The sequence below is a fragment of the Thunnus thynnus genome, chromosome 10 (assembly GCF_963924715.1).
Source record: "Thunnus thynnus chromosome 10, fThuThy2.1, whole genome shotgun sequence".
NCBI classification, from domain to species: Eukaryota; Metazoa; Chordata; class Actinopteri; order Scombriformes; family Scombridae; genus Thunnus; species Thunnus thynnus.
The window spans coordinates 32279030-32301649 of NC_089526.1; the positions used below are offsets into that span (position 1 = coordinate 32279030).

Here is a 22620-nt window from a genome sequence, read left to right on the forward strand (position 1 = left end):
ATATATATATATATATATATATATATACACCCCTGGCAAGTATATACACACACACATACAAACATGTATACACATCCTATGGCTCACACCCCCAAACACTCTGCTAGCGCCAAGGCTGAGCACCTGGTAATTACCATCCGCCTGGTACAGAATATGCTCTGCCGCTTAGCCTCCCAAACATAACCACCTGGCATTTAGCAAGTGACAGAAAAACAACAACAAGAAATGCTGTGCACAGCAGCAGTACACAATTAAAAGCATAGTGGAGACAAGGCTGCATCAATATCATTGTGAGACAGAGTTGAAAGTGATGATAAAGTTTGTGTTTCTAATTGGAAAATAGTTGACCTGAAAGCCCAGGGTATGTTATTTCAACCTGTAAAACAATGCATTTTTTTTCCTTCTCTTTTCAGGGTTGCTTTGTGGATGGAGGTATGATTGCTCTTTCAGTCTGTCCTCCCATGGGAAAGCAATAGTCAGCACAGCAGGGAACTAAAACAACAGACGCACTTTGATGTCAGGTCAGCCGTCCCCTTTGTTGGGGTTATCTTAGTTTCCCTCGGTGGTCTCTTTTATATTTGTTCTAAACTTCTATTGGTCCCTGTGAATGTCTCTGTCTTATTGGAGTGGAGTGTGCAGTATGTTGGGAGAGAGTGTGGAGGTAGGGAGGGTTGAGTTTTCACCTGCTCAAAGGGATTTTTTTTTTATGAACTCTCATGAATTCTCTACTTGGAGTAGACTGATTAGGTGTGGGCTCCACTGGGACTAAGGGGCAGACTTTTTTTTCCTTCAGATGGATTCTCTACAGTCCACCATCCTGCAGGCAGGACCATTGCTACAGCATTAGCTGCGTAATAACTCCAGATCTGCTAAGCTAAAGGTCAAGAGTGCAAATGTTTGTGTCCTCTGGCTCTTAATCTTTGATAAAATATTCAGCCTTGCCTCCTAATTTTTCAGCAGGTAAATGGAACAAGTGAAGCACTGTTGGAAAGGGGTCAGCACTGGGCAGGCCTGTATCTCCACTGAGACCGTTCCAACATGAACCTCAATATGGAAAACACGCTGTTAAGAATCATTTAAGCAGTACTTTTTAATCATGCCAGACGTGTGCTGTATAATACGCAATATGAAGCAACACAAGATAATTGTGCAAAAAGTTCCACTTTACTTGCAAAAATACACATCTAAGGCATAAATCTATTTAGTTATGTGCAATAAACAACACTGCACATTGAAATGCAAGACTGTAATCCTTTGTGGAATCTCTTGTTGACATTAAGATAAAATATATGAATAACCTTTTCAAACACAGCATTGATTATTAATAACAAGCTTCTTCTCTGTTCATTCACATGGGTCCCCAGGTGCAGAATGTCGGCTAAACAGCCGACCACTGTTCTATCTGAATGTCACAGCACTTCTAGAGTTACAAGAGATGATATTTCTAAAATTCAATAACAAAACTTTTCTGCATCTAAATGAGAGTAATTCTCTGATTAAATAACCTATTTACTTTTTTTTTTACCTCACATGTAACGTTGTATGTAAGAAGCTACCTGACATACTTCTCATATACAGCAATTATATGAGACAGAAATTCATTTGAACAGTAGTATTCAAGGCTTAATTACCCACCATCAAAGTGGGAAACAGATTAAGTCATTAAAAATTTACCCAACTTAAACATACCCATAGCCTAACAGATACAGTGTATTGCCATCGTATATTAGCTTATCACAGATATATCAGTACCTGTCAGCACAGAAATGCCAAAATTGTATTTGAGGTTACTGAGAAACACTGTTACCCTCACATAGTTTGTGCATCAGAGAACAATAGAAAGTCCTGCTCAGAACACATCTAATATGTGTTTATTATGATGTGACACTTGAGGAATGATGTGACACTTGAGGAATATTAGCCAATACGCTGCTGTTAGATCTCTCAAATATCAATATCAGTATCTGCCTCAAGATATGATGCAATACTTTTCTTCTTGTCTGTTCATTTAACAAAGTATAAGTCAGGCTTCTTAAATGTATCACTTTAATGTTTCTCTTAACACAAACAGCAGTACAAGCTAAAATACAGTATAGTACAATCAGATAATAACTGATCAGAGTGTAAATAAATAAAACTAAAAATCTGACCATGCATCTGGTGCCAACTTTCAGTGTTTGACATTCCCGATACTTTCCATGGACACAATTCAGAAGATATTTAAACTGAATTGCAACCTTAGCTATTTTCTGTGCCTTACCATTGTTAATCTTACATTTTTATATAATGAGTTGAGTCTAGTTGAGGTGTGCCAGAAATTTCACCTGGTGGCAACCAATCAGCTTGCACGTGCAGGATGACAGATCAGCAGAGGTTGTTTTGATGTGCACCAGTGTTAATTTCATCCAGGAAAACTATGTGTTGATGACCTTTGTTCACAACAAAAACAAGACTAAAACTAAATAAAAAGAAACATTTGAAAACGAGAACTATGACAAAATGTATTCAATTTTTTGTCAACATACATACACACACACACACACACACGTATATATATATATATATATATATATATATATATATATATATATATATGTATATATGTATGTATGTATGTATGTGTATATATATATATATGTATGTATATATATATATATATACATATACATACATACATACATATATATATATATGTATATATGTATGTATATATATATATGTATGTATATATATATGTATGTATATATATATGTATGTATATATATATGTATGTGTGTATATATATATATATATATATATATATATATATATATATATATATATATATATATATATATACACACACATATATACATACATACATACATACATACATATGATAATGTGAAGGAGGGTCAAATGGACAATTGAACTAATCACTACTTTATTGTTAAGTCTTGTTCAATGACCTGCATGCATCTGCGGGATCACAAACACTGTAGCTCCTGATTAGTAAAACACTATCCTGCACTTGAACTGTTGCACTACTTAATGTTATCTGACATTAGCTCAGTTTTGGAAGAATACAATTTATGGACTTAATTAATCTACAATCCACTGAGACTTAGAAGAGAAGCAACAACAAAACAGGAAGTGAAAACATGCAGGCAGCACAGCTACATTTATGTATGAACCAGAACTGTCCGACACCTCCTGATTATAGACACCTCGAAGGGCATTATCACGCTTATACTATGGTCACCTGCCAAAGAATGTAAAAGTCCATTAATTTATATTTTCATGTGTTTAACAATCAAAATCTAAAGTTTTTCACAGGCCATAACTCAGTTTCCCTGGTAACACCTGACTAATACCTGGAACAATCATTACCATCCCATATGGTTCTTACAGTTACATAAAATAACACAAATAATATAAGAGCTCAGATAAATACACAACTCAAAGACAATGATTCAAACATGTAAGCTACGTGATAGCAGTGCCCATAGCAACCACCATAGCAACGACAGATAGCCTGAAAAAATCTTTGTAATAACTGACAAACTAAACATCGTATACATTCACTGAACGATGATTATGAAAATAAAATGCACATTTCTCGCTAGAAATGTTATCAAAATGCATTTTAAAGCTGAAAGTGTCTTATAATATTGCATTTTCCACTGAGAATAAAAGAATTAGCCATTTTTTTGTTTTTGCAGACAGAAACTTGACAGTCAGGTGACATGGACACAGACCAATAGAGAAGATTAGGCCCAAAAAAAAGTAGAGATTCCACGTTTTGATGTGAGACCAGGTTGGCAGTGGAGAGCATATGCAGCCATGCTAATGCTAGCAGGAATGTTCTGTTCAAACACATTGTTTACTGAGGAGCGGCAGTATGTTGGATTACTGCAGAGCACATTCACATGGACATTGTGTGTGTGTGAACAAGTAAACACTGCCTTTTCCATTAACCTTGCCACAGACGACAATGACACATGTAACCATGGTAACAGTACACAACAAAGACGCCGACAGCTGTAGCCTCAAAATGCTTGGAAGACAAACAATTTAAAATGCGCCAAAAATATCTTTAGTTTTTCCTTTTTTTTTTTACTAAAACTAATAAAAATCAAATGACTAAAATTTTGAATAAAACTAATACACGTTTTCGTTTCAAGTAACGGGTGCGGCAATAAGCTTTGATTTACACAGACATATAAGCACACTGCAAACATTAAGTTAACATAAACATCACCAAATTACATTAAAATGCCATTACAGCACCTGTAGACACTCTTCCTTTTTGAACAACTCACAGTAGGGTTTTCGTGTTATTTAGAACACCTCATTAATATTAAAGTGAGGCTATTTAAACCTACAATGTGAAATTCCCTTCCCAATCAGCTACTGTATATAATCTAATAGCTCCCCACTGTCCCCCCCCCCCCCCCCCTCGAGCTCAGCTACTGCCACAAAATGTCAGCAATCCAGGGTTACCAATGAGAAATAATAAGAAGCAGGTTCTCTCCATTGTCAGCTTTAATGGCACTGAGTGCACAGCCTTTAAACTTTACTGTTGACTTTGGAGTCACACAGAGGTAGATGCATGGAGAGTCTGCAGGTGCCCTCACACACACACACACACATGCACACACAAGGCATTCTACATCTAAAGATGTCAGTGGGAGAGTTCGCTTCCAAATGTCAACTACGTGAGGAACATTGGAACCAACTGTAACCGGCTGAAGTTGTACAATTCTGCTTCTGCGGTGAAGCAATTGATGGAAAAGAAAGAGATGGAAGGAGAAAGAGAAAAAGAGTGAGAGAGAGATACAGCTATATGGACACTATAAAAGCCTTAAGAGTATAAGGGAAGCAGGGAATGGAGGTGGATGATAATGCAGGAGGACAGAATTATGGAGCACTTTCCTGATTCATAAGTTAATGTTAAGGATGGCAAATAACTGCTGGAGGCTTCAGCAGGGTTGAGACACAACAGAGGCCTACAGAGAGCACCCTGATCCTGGCCTTTATTTTATCATTTCTTTCTGTCTGTTGTTTTCTCTCCACATGAGGATGGGAAGGCAGATGAAAACAGGAGGGATAGCCTTCTGTTTAGCTTAACTTAACTGTAGTGTAATACCAGCTAAATTAAATTTAGAAAATGTAGGGTTTCCTGGGACAATTCTACTTATTCATCTCAGTATCCTGCAGCAGATTTAATTATTATATTGCACTGCCATGCTTGGAGTACTATTTTGTGATTAGAAGCAATCAAAGGACTTGTAAATACAGCTATTTTTATGTGATTTTAGCATTTTTCAAATTATTATGATGGCTTAAATTTTTGTTTGTAGAAAATGCAATAATCTTGATGAAAATTGAAAATCCTGTCTATTTGCTGCTTTCAGAGTGAAATCCATGGGAAGCAGGGGGGTACCAGAATGCACTGCTGTCTGCCACAGTGTCTCTTTTGATATTACCAATGGGAGTGCCAATGTCAGTAATCTTCAGTTACTACACATAGGGACAACATCAACATGTCAAATCAGAACATAATGCAACATTAAAACCTTCCTGGGGTGTCAATGCAAGGCCATGCTGACTCTTCTACCCTCTGCTACAGCAGTTCTCCTCAGCTCATCCAAATTAAACCTGTGCTTAAGAGGTCTATCCAAATTGTCAATTAGGGCAGGTCCTGATTTTTTTTCAAACATGTGTCGTGTCTCGTGTTGTGTTCACTGACAGCTGTTTCCCTGTATGGAAAAACAACCAAGCAATTCAGGGATCAATAAAGTTGACAGAAAAGTTGCAACAGACAACTGGACAAAAGAAATGACTTCAAGTCATGATGAGATGGTACAGGTACTTGTAAGTCGACTTACAGAAATACCAACTCGTGTTATGAACACGAACATCGTGTCACACTGAAAAATAAGGTGAAAACGAAATGGCAATGAGGTCTGATTATCAGGATAACACAACTCTTTACATTTGTAAAACGTCAGTATGGACAACAGAATTCTGCTTAATACACCAAGTTGATAATCAATAATGTTGAAAAGCAATACCATCTGTTGTATCTCTGACCTAATTGCTATTTGCTGCTGTAATGTCTTGGTTTCCCCACACAGTGCATTAACATGGCCTCATCTAATCTTTCTATTAATACAATGTTAAGACATTAGGGATCTTAAACTGCTGTCTTAAATGTTGACCTCTTGTTTTATGCGTACATGTTGAGTTGTTAATATTTCCAAACAGTCTTTATTTCCAATGAAGGTCAAAGCCATGCAGAAGTTGGAAATGTCTAGAAAGGTCTGGAGTTAAAGGCCAAGGATGATTTGTCCTAACAGCCAGGCCACAATGAATCCAGCATCTGGATGAAACCCAAAAGGCCAGCTGTTGAAGGTCAAGGTTGATCAATAGGAACACCAAGATATTAAACTCACCACTAGGACAGGTCAACCTTATGTCGCACAAATACCATGTTCAGAGTTCACTCGTCCCTTTTCAGTTCAAGTTCAAATTGCTCAATAAAGTTCTTCATGAGTTCTTTATCATAAGCAAATCTTTGGAGGATGTACAGTATGTTCATACTCATATATTCATTGTATCGATCAGACTCTGACCCAGACATTGTAAATTTCTCAAAGAACTTTAGTACAAAGTCAAGAGGTTGTGATATTTAGTCCAACAAGCTAGTGAAGCTCTGTTAACAGAACTGCGTTCTTGCACATGTGCAGTGGTGCCTGCCTTACACAGAACTACTCTCCTGAGACTGAAAACATGATTACTGTTATTAATCTGTGGAAGTGTTTCTTAACAAACTAATGTTCCCAAACTCTTTGTGATGAAGGAACATGTCACCCAGTGCAACGATGTGGCTCACTGGTGTGTTTTTAATAGTTTGTGGATAAAAACAAGTTCTACAGCCCAGAGGAATAAGATATATTTCAGGCATTGGATACACACACAATACTTGCAAGTAGATCAGTTAATTACTAGTTTGGCTCTGCACATGAGATTTGTTGACAATAAGAAAAATGTAGAAAATCACCAGCCATATCCTTTAAGTATCAGAGGAGGCTGAGATCTGTCAAGACCAAAACCTCACGTCACAAGAACAGTTTCCCATCAACAAGGCCGGTGATCCCCACTGACACAGACTCTATCCCCCCCCATGAACATTACATGTTGTATTAATCTTATATTTGCACACCTGTGATCTTTGTTATGTTATGCACCACAACACCAAGGCAAATTTCTTGCATGTGCAAACCTATTTGGCAAAAAAACCTGATTCTGATTCACATAAAAACAGATGTTAAGCTGAACTAAGCAAGTTTCAGCTTCGCTTAACCTGCGTAAAAAATATTCCCAAGAACTACTATATTTATTGAATAGAGTTTCTCATATATCAGATTTTGCTTCCCAGTGACACAAACCTCATTCTGCAGCTCATCGTCGCTCTTGTGGGAGGCCAGCATTTCAAACAGGGAGGTGCACAGCTCCTCTGGGCTGGATGAGATCATGTTGCCTCCCAACAGATATTTCTCCACCTCTGTTCTAAGAATGGTTCCATCCCCAGAGCTCAGAGATCTTCCTGAGCTGGACACCTCTTCCTCATTGGTAGTTTTCCTCCCGCTCTGCTGGTTGTTGAGGAAGTTAGTGAAGTCCAGGTTCATGTTATCCTCATGGATGCCGGAGCAGGGCAGGTCCTCCAGTGGGTCAAGTGTGTAGCAGTCATACGAGAAAGCAATGTTGCGTCCGAAAGTGGAGCCTCGTTTGGGGTTGTGACGGGAGCTCTGGCCTTGGATAAAGTCCTCAACTCGGGAGTCTCCAAGTGGAGCCACCAGCCGTGCTACACAAGCACAGGAGGCATCAGCTGCAGATGAAGGAAAGGGTCCAAACATCTGCTTAATGGCCCGGGTCTCTTCTGTGCCCACATGATCTTTGTTGTGGAAGGTCTCAAAAAGAAAGACAGCAGCATGTTCGATGGCCTCCTGACCATGTTCAGTCCCCACTGTAAAACAGAACAAAAGGTATTTAAACTTTGATGTCATGATTGCAGTAATCACTACAGCCAATGATTTGTGAGGCCCCAGGCAAGCCCAGCATGGGCCTTCCTCGTGCCTTTTTCTCTATCAAAAATGTTGGTATACAGTTCTCACATCCTTTAAGTAAAGATATAACAATTGTGAGTAAAACATTAAAAAAAAATACCACCCTCTTAATACCACCACTTGACTTGAGTAATATCATTTCATATTGTTTTATATTTCTACTCCACTACATTCAGACAGGAATGTTGTACTTACTCCACTACATTAACAGCTGGCAACATTAGCAACTGGTTACTTTGCAGATTCTGATTTTACAATAATATGTGATCGAATAAATAAATAAAATACAACACAAAGTTCATGAATAAACAACCAAACAATGTATTAACATTAAATGCTCATTACAAGTTAATATGTCAGTAATAACCCAATAAGATAACCTATATAATAACTATTATTCTGCAAAATGCATGACTTTAACTTGTAATGCAGTACTTTTATATTGTAGTATATAAAGTATTTAAATACTTCTTCTGCACTACCCAAAATGATGTTGCACCTTCCTTCTCCTTCTCTGTCCTTGTTTCCTCGTATGCAGTTTTCTTTTCTGGTATTATCATCATTATCTTTGTCTGTTTGTTCTTAACAACAAGGGAGATTCAAGGGACCACTGACACCTGCAAAGCAAGGGTCACCAACTACCTGCTAGCATGATTACTGTCAGCTGACCACTAGTGGCTGTGCCCGCTACTACTACAATATTATCTTTGACCACACTGGTTGTAGGTTTGACTATGCCGTTTTATTTTCTTTATGAAATCTTTTACGTATATTAGTATTTAATAGGAATGGATTATTGAAAATGAAGATTGTGGTCTTCCTACTACAGTGGCGTTGAGCTGAGCGCTCTTCATTATCACCAGACAGACCATGTGACAGACCCACGCATTAAAAAACTAAAAGGGAAAATTCTGTTGATAGAACTGCGAAACAGGAATTGAAAAAAAAATTGAAGGGATTTTTACATGTAAAGGAATAGTTTGACATTTTGGAGTCTTGTCCTCAGCATGAGATTCCAGGGAGTCCCTGCACCCAGCCAAGAAACAGTCTGTACATAATCACTGTAAAACCACAAATCTGTTTTTATACTTCAGTTTTTGTACAGATTAATCAACGTGGTATAAAATGTTAATTGTTAAGCTTTAGGGGTGTTGGTAGGCAAATTTTGTTACTGTTGGACAAAGCAAAGCTAGCTTACTCCTGCTTCATCTCTTTATGTTATGCTAAGCTAACTGGCTGGTGGCTGTAGCTTCATATTTATATATTTATTGTACAGACATTAGACATGTTTTCTGGCTTCCCATCAAAGCAAGCAAATAAGTGCATTTCCCAAATTGTGGCACTGTTCCTTTTAATGTGGTTTAATTCTGATTAACCAAAAGTTATGTTAGCATGAATATTCATGAGGAGTGTTGTTATGGAATTTTACGTCTTTAGGGGTTACAAATTGGGTTACATGAGTCAAGCCTGGGCCTTGAGGTCACACTGTAATTCTTAAGTAGAAAGGAGACATTCTCTCCTCTCCTTGAGACTCCAGAACCCTCTGTGATGTTTTGGGAAAGTAGAGGCCTCTCTGATAAAGGGTAAATCAGCATTGCCATGGTTACCAAGGTTGGAGGGGGCCTTCCTAAACAACACAGATAGGTCAATGTGAAGATTCTACTGACATAATCAGATATTCAAACCGGAATGTGTTGACAGTGCCCTGAAGTTCCATGCAACTCGACCTGAACTAACATGGGTAAAATGCAGTTCCTTGTTTAGAAACTAGTGAACCAATTAGACTAATTTTTCATATTATAGTCTGATCTGTTGAGGTTAAAGACTAAGAGTCAGACTTTCAGGGGGCAGAACGGAAGGAGACAGCATCTGAGTGCAGAACACTCTGATGTTCACTGTTTTCAGTTTTCCGCTTGGCCAGGTGCTTTCAATAACCATTTTCAGCATTAAGACATCTCCACTGAGGTGCTGGCCATTGCTCAACATCTCCACGACAAGAGTCATATTTTGGAAGGAGGTTGGCTTGCTTCAAGTTTGCATCTTTCATAATCATTGTTTTTACATTTGAACGTGTTTTACATTGAGGGGTGGGTGAACAAATTCACATAAGAATCACAAGTAGTGTTAGATAGAGGCAAGAGTCTCCATGTTCAGATTCATTGGCTAACTGAGCAACAGCCAGTCTGGTTCGGAGACCAAATGTCTGGTACAGTAGCAGCACAGTTTTTCTGCTCAGCCTGGAGAGAGGCAGATTTCCTTTCAGAAGTTTTTAAATGTTCTGTAGGAGTTTGACAGATTTGGTTCCTGTGTGAAATGCATGTGCAGCTATGAGTAAGACCAGTGTTGTTCTTATTATTCAAAGGAGTTTAAGGCTAATTGTGTGTGAGAAATATGCAGATTTGAAGTCAGGATTTGATATGTCGTGTATTGCATGTGAGCTCATTTAATAGCTCACTGGTTTATTTAACAGTAGTGAAATCCTGTATACCTTCCTGTATATAAGTAGTTTTGTTATTGGGGGAATACAAATGTCAGTAACAGTAATTTATCTAGATTATACATTATAGTTGATGCAGTGTAAGTGATTTGTTTCTATTTGTTAGAAACTATTAAAGACTCATCTGTGGATGTGGGTATGATAAGTAGAGTTAGAATAGGACCATCAATTTATATGTATTATTATTAAAACATCACAAATCCGTAAGTATTATCTTAGTTTGGGACCTCAGACAGCTGTGTAAGTTGCCTGATGATAAGTCCGCCCCTCACTACTGCAGGAATGATAAATTCAAACTGAAGGGACAATTAAATCTGATGTACTGGTCATCATTTTAATGATGATGATTAATAGGATTGCTGCAACAATCAACTTCACCCTTTCAATTATCATTAGTGGTATCTAGATAGCAGTGTTGTTTTGTATGGCCATTAAATGTGAGCTGTGCACTATTCATAGCTCCAGTGAAGAATCAGCAGCTGCTCTTTTGAGCAGTAAAGGCTACACCATGAGCTCACTGTTTAAGGTCTCTGCACTTCATTTAAATAATATTCCAAACAATTCATGCTTAACCAGAACTGCACTTAACAAAAAAGGAATCCAGAGTAATCGTCCAATTAGAGGGAAAAATGTCAGAGAGACAGAGAGAGAATAGAGTGAAGAAGGTTGGAGAGGCGGAGGAAAGTGAAAACAGATGAAAAGGATTTAAACCAATTAAAATGGTCTGAAAGCATCTGAGTCGTTGCTGCACGTAGCAGAGCAGAATGGCTGCTTTCATCCCCTCCAGAATGTGCTTAACAGCAACTTTTTATTTGGATCCAGTCACATACTGTAGGCTGAGGGCAGGCTCAACACATAAAGCAGCAGAGAGCATCATAATAAATACTGTTACTCCTGACTGTTGAACGAGAAGAGAAATACTGCCATGAACGAAGAGAAAAGAAAACTAAATGAAAATCATCACAGGCTTTCATGAGAGAGAAGTTCAGCTAACACATGACGTTACAGACTGAGGATTACAGCATGTACAGCAGGCTACAGTATCCAACACATCTTCTGTGTAGGTAATCTAATATGTTTCCATTTGTTGGTGAGAATTTTCACATGAGAAGACATTTGACATGAAAACATAATTAGCTCCATATTGTTACTGAACCTGTGCCAGTGGTCTATTTGCAGTACTACTAACTACTAGCTAGTGATAAACTAGTGATTTATTAAATCAGATTGCACCATTAAACCTGCATTAATTGATTTATTGCCCACTAGGGCCGGTGGAAACAAGTTATGGTAAATGGACTGCACTTATATAGCGCCTTTCTAGTCAAAGCGCTTTTACACTGCATGCCACACTCAGCCATTTACACACACGTTCATACGCTGGTGGCAGGCTGCCAAGTAAGGTATCAAGCTGCACATCGGTAGGATCTAATCATTCACACATATGCACACGCCAATGGTACATCCATCAGGAGCAATGTGGGGTTCAGTATTCTGCCCAAGGACGTTTTTGCCCAAGGACACGCTTAAGTCATGTCTTGTCTAGTAAACACTAACAATATAAGCATAATGTTTTGTAATTTGAGGTATAATGTAACTTAAAATATTCCCTGTTTATATCAATATTAAACAGCATTTTGATCAAGTGTCAGGTTAGATTTGGTGGACATTTAGTCTTCAATCTAAACATGTCATCTATTAGTTCGCTACACCTGGCAGTTATTCTGTGTAAGTATTCAGCAACAACTCTCTCACTCTGTAAGCAGTAGTTTGTGTGGGGCACCTACACTTAGTAAGTTATGACAAGACTAAGTTTGAACTTAGAAACAGCTGGTGTACTGGATCATGGATACTGTGTAATGGTTGTCTATGGGAGGAAGTTTTTTGCAGCCAGTGAGAGTTGTGTGACCTACACTACACATCCCAGTGCTGTTGCTAGGGGCTTAGAACATCCCCGTCTAAGCTGAAAGCTGTTGTCAGCTGCTAAGCTAACCACATTTAACAATCACACCCACAGAAAATGTGGTGACAGCTATTACCCAGACCACAACCATTTTTTTAACAACTTGTTTGTAAAATTGCATATATTTTTGTTTTAAATCAATTAACTGTTTAAAGGTAAAACTCCAAATATTTGCTGCTTACAAGGATCATGGGATTTTATTGTCATGTGCATTAAAACGCCACCTGTGCATTTCCATCCAATGAAAAGAGAGCAATGCTTCAAGAGCTTCAATGTTGTGAAGATTTTTTGTATTTCTCTCTTTCATATTTAATGGTAAATTAAAAACGTTTGGCACTTAGTGAAGTTGATGATAACATTTTAAGTCACTTTGGGCTCTGAGTATATGACATTCTAAAAAATAAATGATTAATCTAATGATATAAAATTTAAGCTCCTGTTAAACACAACAACAAACCAGGCCACAGTTACTACAGAGAAGCTGATCTTGCTATTAGTGGGCAACAGGAGCACAAATAGCTCTACATGTACAGTATGTTCCTAGTACTGCTGTATACTATTGTATCATCAAAGTGTTGCATATCCTCAGTGGGTTCTGGCTCAAACAAATCTACTCTGACTCTGAATAACATGTTCTAAAATGTACTATCTCCAGTCAGACTGGATGCAGCAGGCCACAGAAGGCACCAGCTGCATGACAGTCCCATTAGCTTCAGCCTGAGCCTTTGGCTACCTTTGCTGCATTGGCTGTGTGGTGGACTACAGCTCATACATGCTTTGACCTTAACCTGCTGTAAAATGTTCACAATGTCCAGTAGGAAGATTTTTTGCCCAACTGATGTGGTTCTGTATAAAAACTAGATTTATTTCAGTCAAAGTCTCTCTATAGCTCTTTTGCCACCTATTAAGATTCAGAATATTTCATGACATGAAGCTGAAGCTATAGACCTTTTTCAACCTCATTGCAGGAAAGCACAGGTGTAATTGATTACATTAATTATGGCTCCATTCCAATTAGGTGCCCTTTAAGCCAAACTAGTTAGTCAGCCTGCTTCACCTGTTTTTCTCCCGCTACTATATGACAAGTCAGAATATCTGCTGTGAAAAAAATCTATAGTGTGTTCCTTTAAGGAATCAGAACAGAAATGGAATCGATACATGAGCCTTCACATAGAGCCCTACCATCCTTGACTAAACTTTCCTGAGCTCTTAATCCATCATATACATTATACAGTACTGTAGGTGGACTATCTTTGCTGTAAGAATTATCTGTAAGCCTCCTGTACTTCAGACCTCCACCTTTCCTCACGCGCTGCTCTGCGGCTTGGAGGAGCTGCAGAGGGCTAGGGGCTGTGGAAGTATTCTGAAATGAATTCATTGCCATTTCTGTTGGCAGTATGTGAGTATGTTCGAATAAGTAACAAAACTTCATTTTCACACATGGAAATGGGTTGTTCATCTAGAACAATAAATGTATCTTCACTATCAGCCAAAAATGATATCAAAAGCTTGACTTTAATCAGCCACAGATGCTTGGATCACATGACTGACAGAACAGAACCTCATAGGCCAGAGGTCTGTTCCAGCCAGGCTCCAATGCTTATCCTCAATATCAATGTTCAGATCTGAATTTTAAATCTTGAATTTCAGGATCTGAACTTGACCAGGTCAATTTGAGCAACCAGATTTTAGATCCAAATTTTCTATTTGAAGGTATGAACCCTAAAAATATGCTGCAAATAAAGTTTTTGAAATTTCATTGCTTGAAATTTACCACTGAAATCTCAAAGTGGGAAATTCAGACCACATAAATTCAGATAGATGCTTTACAAAGTAAAATATTTCAGTGCTATAAATTCAGTGGCATTTATATTTCAACATTAAGAATTCAATAGTGATGACAGGATCCAAATCCTGATCTTACAGCATTTCTTTGATTCCATATGAGTGGCATTTCTCATATATGATGAAATAGAGCTGCAGGAGGAGCTATTTTGGGTGCCTCTGGTTCCCGAAGTAAAAATCACTTTCATTTTTCCCAGAGACAATAGGCTGGTTTGAGATGAACTGCACCTCGCCTTGGAAGAGGACGGGATCAGGCGGCAGCAGCAGGAGGAAGTGACGAAATGCTGCTGACAGTTTCCAGCAGCCTTCCAAGAACATACAGGAAGTCACAGAAAACGTTTCATCCTGTTAGGTCTGATCCCAATTTAATAAAATGTTATCAGATCAGTGTACTCGAGCTTAGCTACTCACTAACATTGTTTTAATGATGTTCTGTATGATAGAGTACAGCCTATTAAAGTTACCTGCTAGCTTGTGATAATAAAAACACCATTTATTCTGTAATCTCCAATATTAGGCTATTAATAAGTATTTTACATAGAAATTTAGCCGATAGCAGGCGGACCACTACCTGCCAGTCAACATGCTGACCATAAATCAGCTGACTTGTCAAACTCATTCGCATCTCATTCCCAAAATAAAGAAATTCAAATTCATATTCAGTGTGATTCTGTTTATCTTGCCTTGAGTTTTGTATAAGCTTTTAGCTTCCTGCCTCTCCTACACAAATTTACTTTAATGTATAGCCTAGCCCAGTATATGCAGATAAAAGTGTGCTTGTATATGTGAATGTCTTTGTATACACATCAAATCTATAAATATTGTATAAAAAAGTATTTTGTAATATGCAAACAAATAAAGCAAAGCAATCAATAGTCAAAATACAAGAGAACATAGACATAGGCAGATTATATCCTTTACCTGTCAAATATTTAAACCTTTAGAGTTTCACATCTGTACAGAGGTGAGAGAGATGTCACACTCGTTACCAAAAGTTTTATGTTATTTCAGTTCATAATGGTAACAAGAAATAATGACATGAGCTTCATATTGTGTCTATCTGTAATATTTGGTTACTGAATATTTTCTGTCTCTTTGGCTGATAAAAGTTCTGAATTCTTAGTACAGGATCAGACAACTGAAATCAAAATGTTTACAATTAAACAAAAAATGAAGAGTTTCTATAAAACGTCATATTGTTGATCAAACACCTGAGCCAATCAGTTCTTTGATCAGGCGACAGCCAGGCGTTTCCCATCATGCCCTGATCCTGGCAGTCAGTAGAGAACATGGATGTATTATAAGATACAGATACCAGACTCAAAGATGGCTCCTATTCAATCCAATAAGAACTGTTTGCCTGGTGCATGAGCCAAAAAAGTTTCTAACTTCCAGGGTTTGTTTACTTCAGGGGGTGTGCAGCCCACTGATGTGCAGTAGTGTTCCTCCTGCCAGTTCCTACTCAGTCCATTACTTTACATTGTGATGACGTCACAGATTTTAAAATCACTTTTCTAGGCTCTGAGAATGTTTTGCAATTATAAAACCTTAATGGATCAAACATTCATAATAGAAAGAGCCATAATGAACCTTGTTTGCGGTCTTATTATACATCCATGTGCCTGGCTCCAACAACTGCAGCCACCTTGATCTCATAAGGTTATCATTGCCCACATGTGCATGACATCAAGAGCAGGTCAGGATCAAGTCGGACACAAATCTAACCAGCATGCATTGTACAGTGATCACCAGTGATCAATTCATCGCATACCTGGCTCATCTCAAACGAGCCTGATGTTATGTTGTGACATGACTCATAGTCTGAGCACTTCTACAGCTTGGATCAGTGGAAACTCTCTTGGTTTAATCATCAGTACAATAGGTGAACAACTGCGCTAGAAAATATCTGGTTCTTTACTAAAAAGTTGAAGGAACTGCGTACATAACAATTTCAGGGTAGAATCACTCCCAAGGTGCATTTCAGCAAGAAACAGCCAATCACGGAGCTTAAAATTTGGTCACATGCGCTGCTAACAGTAGGCAGAAGATTACAATGTACAATCTATGAAGTGAATCAGTTCACTTTTAATTTCTGGGTCATTTTTAACTGAATTCAGCAACTATGACTTTTGTTTATAACTTCAGTGACAAAGTGATGAGCGCCCACAGCTTCTTCTCCATAGTGACAGTGGTTAACGCTCATGGCTGTTGCTGTATTCATAGCCATCCACCTAAATCACGGACAACGTGATTTCTCAGAAAGTAAGTTGAAATAATAGAAACTGGTGGTCATAATATAAATCTGTAGGATCATTATGTTATCCAGGAGAGTGCTAAGTTTTCTGCTTCCACTGATATCTCAAACACAGATACCTCAAAATCTGGGCAAATAAATGAAAGCTATCTGTATGTATTTGTATGTATGTTGTCATTTGGGTGTGTGTGCTTTTAATTGGACTGTTTTCCTTTAAACTCACAATCCTTACAGCGACTAGTAAGTGTGTCATAATCACTTTTAGATGACAAATCTAAAAACAGACTACAGCATTCTTTTATTTGATATACACTATGAAAACACATGAAAATAGACTGAAAGAAATTACAGTGGATTTGAGGCTGAGGAGTTAATTACCAATCTGTTTGGCTGCCAGAAGGAGGCTCTTCAGTTCCTGATTGGCAGCTTGCTGCTTAACTTTGTCCTGATGCTCGGTGCAGAGATGGACGATCTTCTGCCACGTCAGGCCCTCTCTGGCAAACTGCTCCTGTCTCTTCAGACGTTTGGTCTAACATGAGTCACAGGGAAAAATGAAATTACATTTCAAGAGAGAGAACAGTGGCATTCACTGCTCTAATAACCACAGTTATTTCTAACTGAGTACTGGAACAAGACCAATATACCCTAACAGCTTGGCAATATATTGCACAGATATTCTGTCCAAAATCTGAATGTTGTGCAGTCAGTGTGGCACATCTACGATATAAGTAATAAGCTCATCTTATGTATTTACTGTGGAATTGATCAAGACGTTACTTGCTGTGATGTTACTTGCTTGATTCAAACTGAAGGAGGGCTTTCAGGTCATCCCTGACACAGTTCAAGTCCATCTGACACCAAACTTCATTGACTCATTCAAATGTTTAAACCTGAATTATTTTCTATGGGATGAAGCATGTCCAGATGAATTTCTACCAATAAAGGTGTACTTCAGTGATTTAATATTGCACATAAAGTTGGGTATGAGACATGGTCAACATCGGCACAGCAGAAGCTGAGATATCCTCGATTTTAGTGTCCAGCATGGATCAAGCTCCAGAAAACACTGGATCCTACATTTCCCATAATGCTTTCTTTAATGTATCTTGATAGCATTGTTTCGATAAACAATCAATGTCAGGTTAACTCTTCAGTCTTTCAAACTTCACATCCCTGATGGGGGTTATTTTTTAGACTTGACAAAGCTCCTCAAGAGCCACAGAAGACAGTAGTAAGTTCAACAAAGACCCAACAACCAATAAAAAGTAAACTGAACTGTGACTGTATCATTCAAAAGGTTTTGATACAGATACAATACCTGACTTTTAGCACCAATATGATGTTTTTTTAATGACTCACTTTGAGGAATTTGTCATTTAAATCAAAAACTGTCTAATCAAGATATCTGATAGGAATCTGACCAGACTATGACATCTATCAGTACTCAACAATTTTCAGTATTCAGTGCTATTGATGCCTTTCAGCTGGTATCAAACAGTACTGAGGTTCAATACCCAGGCCTGCTCTTCACTCTGTAGTCAGACATGCTTCCTCAGCATTTTGTAGGAAAGTCAGTGTAAATGAGCATAAATTGTCAGTTTTAAAACAACATTAAAAGATTTGGAAAGATGCTTCTCCCATTATACTGTAGCAGTGAAGTATTAAATCTGAGCAGGTCTGACAGTTCAGGTTCTGAGGTCGGGAGAGGAATTAACACAATGACTCCATTACAATCAGCACCTTCATATCTTCTAAAACTAAGCATTTTAACGCAAGCTGTGAGATTATCACAGAGTAATTTCAGCCATCTTTTCCCTAGAGAAGCACTTTTTCCAGTTAGAGGATTTAACTGGAGGTGAGCCAGGTAAAAGTGGACGGCTGAATACCAATTCCAATTTCATTTGAAGTCTGAGGAACGGGCGACTGATCTGAGAAACGCATCACTGACACAGAGTGAAAGACAGGAGATTTAGATTTTAAACAGATGAAATATGACTGGCGAGGTTGTAAAATAGCAAAAGCAAAAAGAAGATATGAAACATGTGAACAGGAAGGATGTGAACATAAAGGAGAACCCCATTCAGATATTGTCAATAGGCAAGCAGTGGGCATTGTGGCAAAAGCACAAGATTCTGGAAACATGGAAAGCAGAAGAGCTGAAACCTCTTCCTTCTCAGAAACAGTTTGATGTCCACTAAATAAATCCATGAATTTTTTGGATAGGGACATCCTAACAGAGTTTTTTGCCAGCTACCCTGATTCTTGAACACTGAAATCCTTTAATATTGAGTATGTGCATCATAATTTCCCCTGATGCCTTCTTACAGTGTTTACTTTAAATAGAATACAGGAGAGCATGAACATTCAAAAAAAGCTAAATTAAAGCCTTCAACAGAGGGAAGAAACAAAAATAGCATCTGCAGTGTAAACTGTGTTGAAAGCTCCCAATAAACTGAATAAAGCACCATTTTGATCTCAGAGAGATCTCCGTCAGGCTTCATCAGGCAAAAATAGAGCCCCAGATTTAGGCTGGAAGGCATGCATAGGCCTGCCAGATGAACTTCTGAAGTTCATCTGGCAGGCATGAAGTTCCTGCAAACCAGCCTGTTGTCTCTGGTAAATCATAATTGATCTAAAACAGACCTGAAAGTCATTCATTAGGCCATCAACAGAAACATTATCAGCAACTATGTTGATAATTAAAAAAATGTTTAAAATGGCTATTGTTTATATTTTATATGAAAAATGCATCACATGACAAACCCTACTGGCTGCAGTGAAGAAGCTCCAGTAAACCAACTGAACATTAAACCACTATACACTATACACTACCTGCTCAGCACTAAACAGCAGACAGACACAGTGGAGCATTTAGCAGCTACAGAGACACATATCTTTTTCTCAGGAGTTGTTGGTAGTAAACAAACCAGAGCCTAAAGGAAAGTGACTATCGGACTTAAATTCATCAGGTGGACACAGACATGACTCAAAATGAATGCTAATGTTGCTAATTGTTTGTGAACATGTTAGCCATATCAACTTAAAAGGTGTTAATATGTCAGTGATGTGTTTATAGCTTGTTGCGCTGCCCCCAAGTGGCCAAAAAAAAACCCGACACCACCACCAACACAGAGCACATAATCAGCTAGCTGTAACTAGCAGTCTGTTCACAATGGATTTTACTAACATGATGAAGGGTTTTACATAAAAACTGTTTCATGATAAGAGAGCTCACTGTGTTACTGTGTGTTTATGACTGGAATAATATGTAAAACAGGTGTATAGCATATGTGTGTATGTCCAGTATATTTTGATGGCAAACAGGAAGAATTTCATACACACTAACATTACTAATATGCAGTATGAGGGAGCATTCGTGCTCTCATGCCCTGCTGCCTGTCAATGCTCTGGGATACACTCATTTCTCAACTACCTGCAACAGCTAACTTTGCGTAGTGTTAACCTTGCTACTAGGTGCCATTAGTCACTTGAATTCCATGTGTCATGTTTCGCGTGACACACATGACATTGTGGCAACATGTTTTCTGCACCAGAGTGTCACTCTCACACCGTGGACTCTAATCACACACACTGATGCTACAACCTATCTTGAAACTTGATGTTGAAATGTAATCTTAAATAAAAACAGTCCAGAGTAGAGTCTACATCTGTGTTTTTGTAACAGAGACTGAACTGTCTTTTTAGGATATTCCATGCATCCAAAATGGAAACATTTGGAGTTTTCCATTGTAGCAGGGAGAAGGGAGCTGGATAAGCGCCATACAGTAAGCAAGCTGTGTCATCAAAGATAAAATATTTCGGTAACTGAACTAACAGGCAAAATCACATTACGCGCTTCCACAAAGTTGGAGGGAAAACAGCCTGCTGCAGTTGATGCCAAAGACAGAACCTTCCAACAAGTTTCAAAGCAGGACACATTTCTTGCTCTGATAGTGTGGGAAAATGTGCTGATATGATTCCTCTGACTATTGTCACGATGGATGTTAATAACTTTATTAAAGTTTAAGTTAACCCTGATGATGTCGTAGCCAAAACCAGACATTTCTCAATAAGTATAAGCAAAGTAATGAAAGAATTCTGCTCATATGTTGCTATAAGAGGTTGCCATAATGATCTCAAGAAGACCTAAAGTTCCATTCTGATTCAATAATAGTGCATATTGGTAAATGTAACATCAACTGTATGCACATTTGGTCCTTTCATATATTTTCTCCAGCAAAATTTGATTTCATTTCACTGAAGGGCCCTATAGGGATGGGTGTTGCAATGGCGTTATTCTATATACTTGTCCCTATAAACGTAAATATTCAACGAATGAATTAATAGAATTTGATTAGAAAGGGATTCTCCCCACATCTTACAGCATTATGCAGCTGAATCAGGTGCTTCTCAGGTCAGGTCTGATTCATTTGCAGCCTTTAACACTGTTTTGACACTACTGAGTCTTCATCAGAGCCTTGGACTCTGTCAGCACCACATTCAGTGGGTGTTAAGAGATGGAACTGAATACTTAAACATGAAAGGACAATTAAGAAAAACAGTGATGCTGCACATGACTTAAAGTTTTGTTACAGTTTCTAACAAAATTGCTCTATGTTACTCTTGAAAGTTAAAGTTCTGTTATGACAATGATTCCAATGATCCACCGTCATTTGAATAAATCCTCAAACAACCCCTGCACTCAATTCCAAGCCTCACTCACCTTCAGATCATAGACCTGCTCAGTGAAGTCCTCCCTCCTGCTGACATTGGAGAAGGAGCGCAGCGCACCAGTGAGCCGTGGAGGAGACATTGTTGTCTGAATCTCTCATCCGTACACTGGTTCTCCGCTTTATTTCTATAACTGAGACAGACAGACAGACAGACAGACACAAACTGTAATCTTAACTTTCATTATTGTAAAGTTTTTAAAAGCTGTCAATTTAAAGTTGCCTTTCTAAGCAGACATTATTAGTAACTGTAAAACATAACAATATACCCTAATGATACACACAATACCAGTTTACCATCTGTAAATGCAACCTGTACCTACAAGGGACGTTATGTTGGTTGGACAATGAGTAAGAAACCTGTTCTAAAGGTCAGATTATTAGGGAAATAAAGACTGTTTGGAGAATAAAGTTTATGCAGAACTGAAGACCGGAAACTATCAATTTGTCCAGGAGCCAAAATATCTTCTTAAACTTAATATAGGCGACTAAAATGATGGTGATAACAAACCAGGTGTTTTTAACAACCTAGATATTCTCTCCACACAGGAGAATAAAGGTACACGCCAGGGACAATGTGCTATACCTAACAATGAATTATTGTACAAACGAGAAGTTTTATTCTGTCACTTTTGATAACTTTAAACACAGCAAAATGAAATATACTCTCCAACGTGTGAGACTGTGATGCTAGCTAATGTTAGCTTGTCAGCTGTGCTGCCACTTCCCCTAGCCGTATTATCTATAGTCTTGTGAAGAACTGTCAACACCAAACGAAGGAATAGGTTGCAGACAATTTGCAGAGCCTGTTAAACATTATAAAACTTCACATTTCAGTAGCTACCTTCCGACGTGTCTGGTAGAGTGAACTGTCCGGTGGCGTGAGTGGCCTACCGGCAGATGTCAACAGAAGTGGCTTGTTCGCTAAGAATTGTGGGGGTTGTTGTTTTCTCGGAGAATTAGTTGGTAGGGCCGAGAGCAAAAATGACTACATTGCCCATACACACAGAGGCTTGCTACATAACACACGGTTCGCTTTCAATTTTCACCGGCGTACACCGATCTATGTGTGGGCGGAACCTCTCTCAAATGAAACGGGGGTAAACTGATGTTTGTTCAGGTTTGTGGAAGCTGACAGGCGGTTGTGGAGAAGTGGATATCGGTGGTCTGTGCATACACTGATCTGTGCATGGACTAAGGATGGCAGGGAATAGTGATGG

At 38.3% G+C, this 22620-nt stretch overlaps 1 protein-coding gene across 1 annotated transcript in view; it reads right to left on the reverse strand.

Annotated features, from left to right (window-relative positions):
• The window catches only part of ascc3 (activating signal cointegrator 1 complex subunit 3), a 173381-nt gene extending 151051 nt beyond the window's left edge, over positions 1 to 22330 (reverse strand). Inside the window, exons 1-4 of the mRNA XM_067602507.1 lie at positions 22245 to 22330; positions 21394 to 21534; positions 17049 to 17199; positions 7434 to 8011 (exon numbers count right to left, since the gene is read on the reverse strand). Of these exons, the coding sequence (XP_067458608.1) occupies positions 7434 to 8011; positions 17049 to 17199; positions 21394 to 21483 (819 nt within the window). The 5' untranslated portion in view covers positions 21484 to 21534; positions 22245 to 22330. The remainder of the gene's footprint in view (positions 1 to 7433; positions 8012 to 17048; positions 17200 to 21393; positions 21535 to 22244) is intronic.
• Positions 22331 to 22620: the final 290 nt, after the last annotated feature.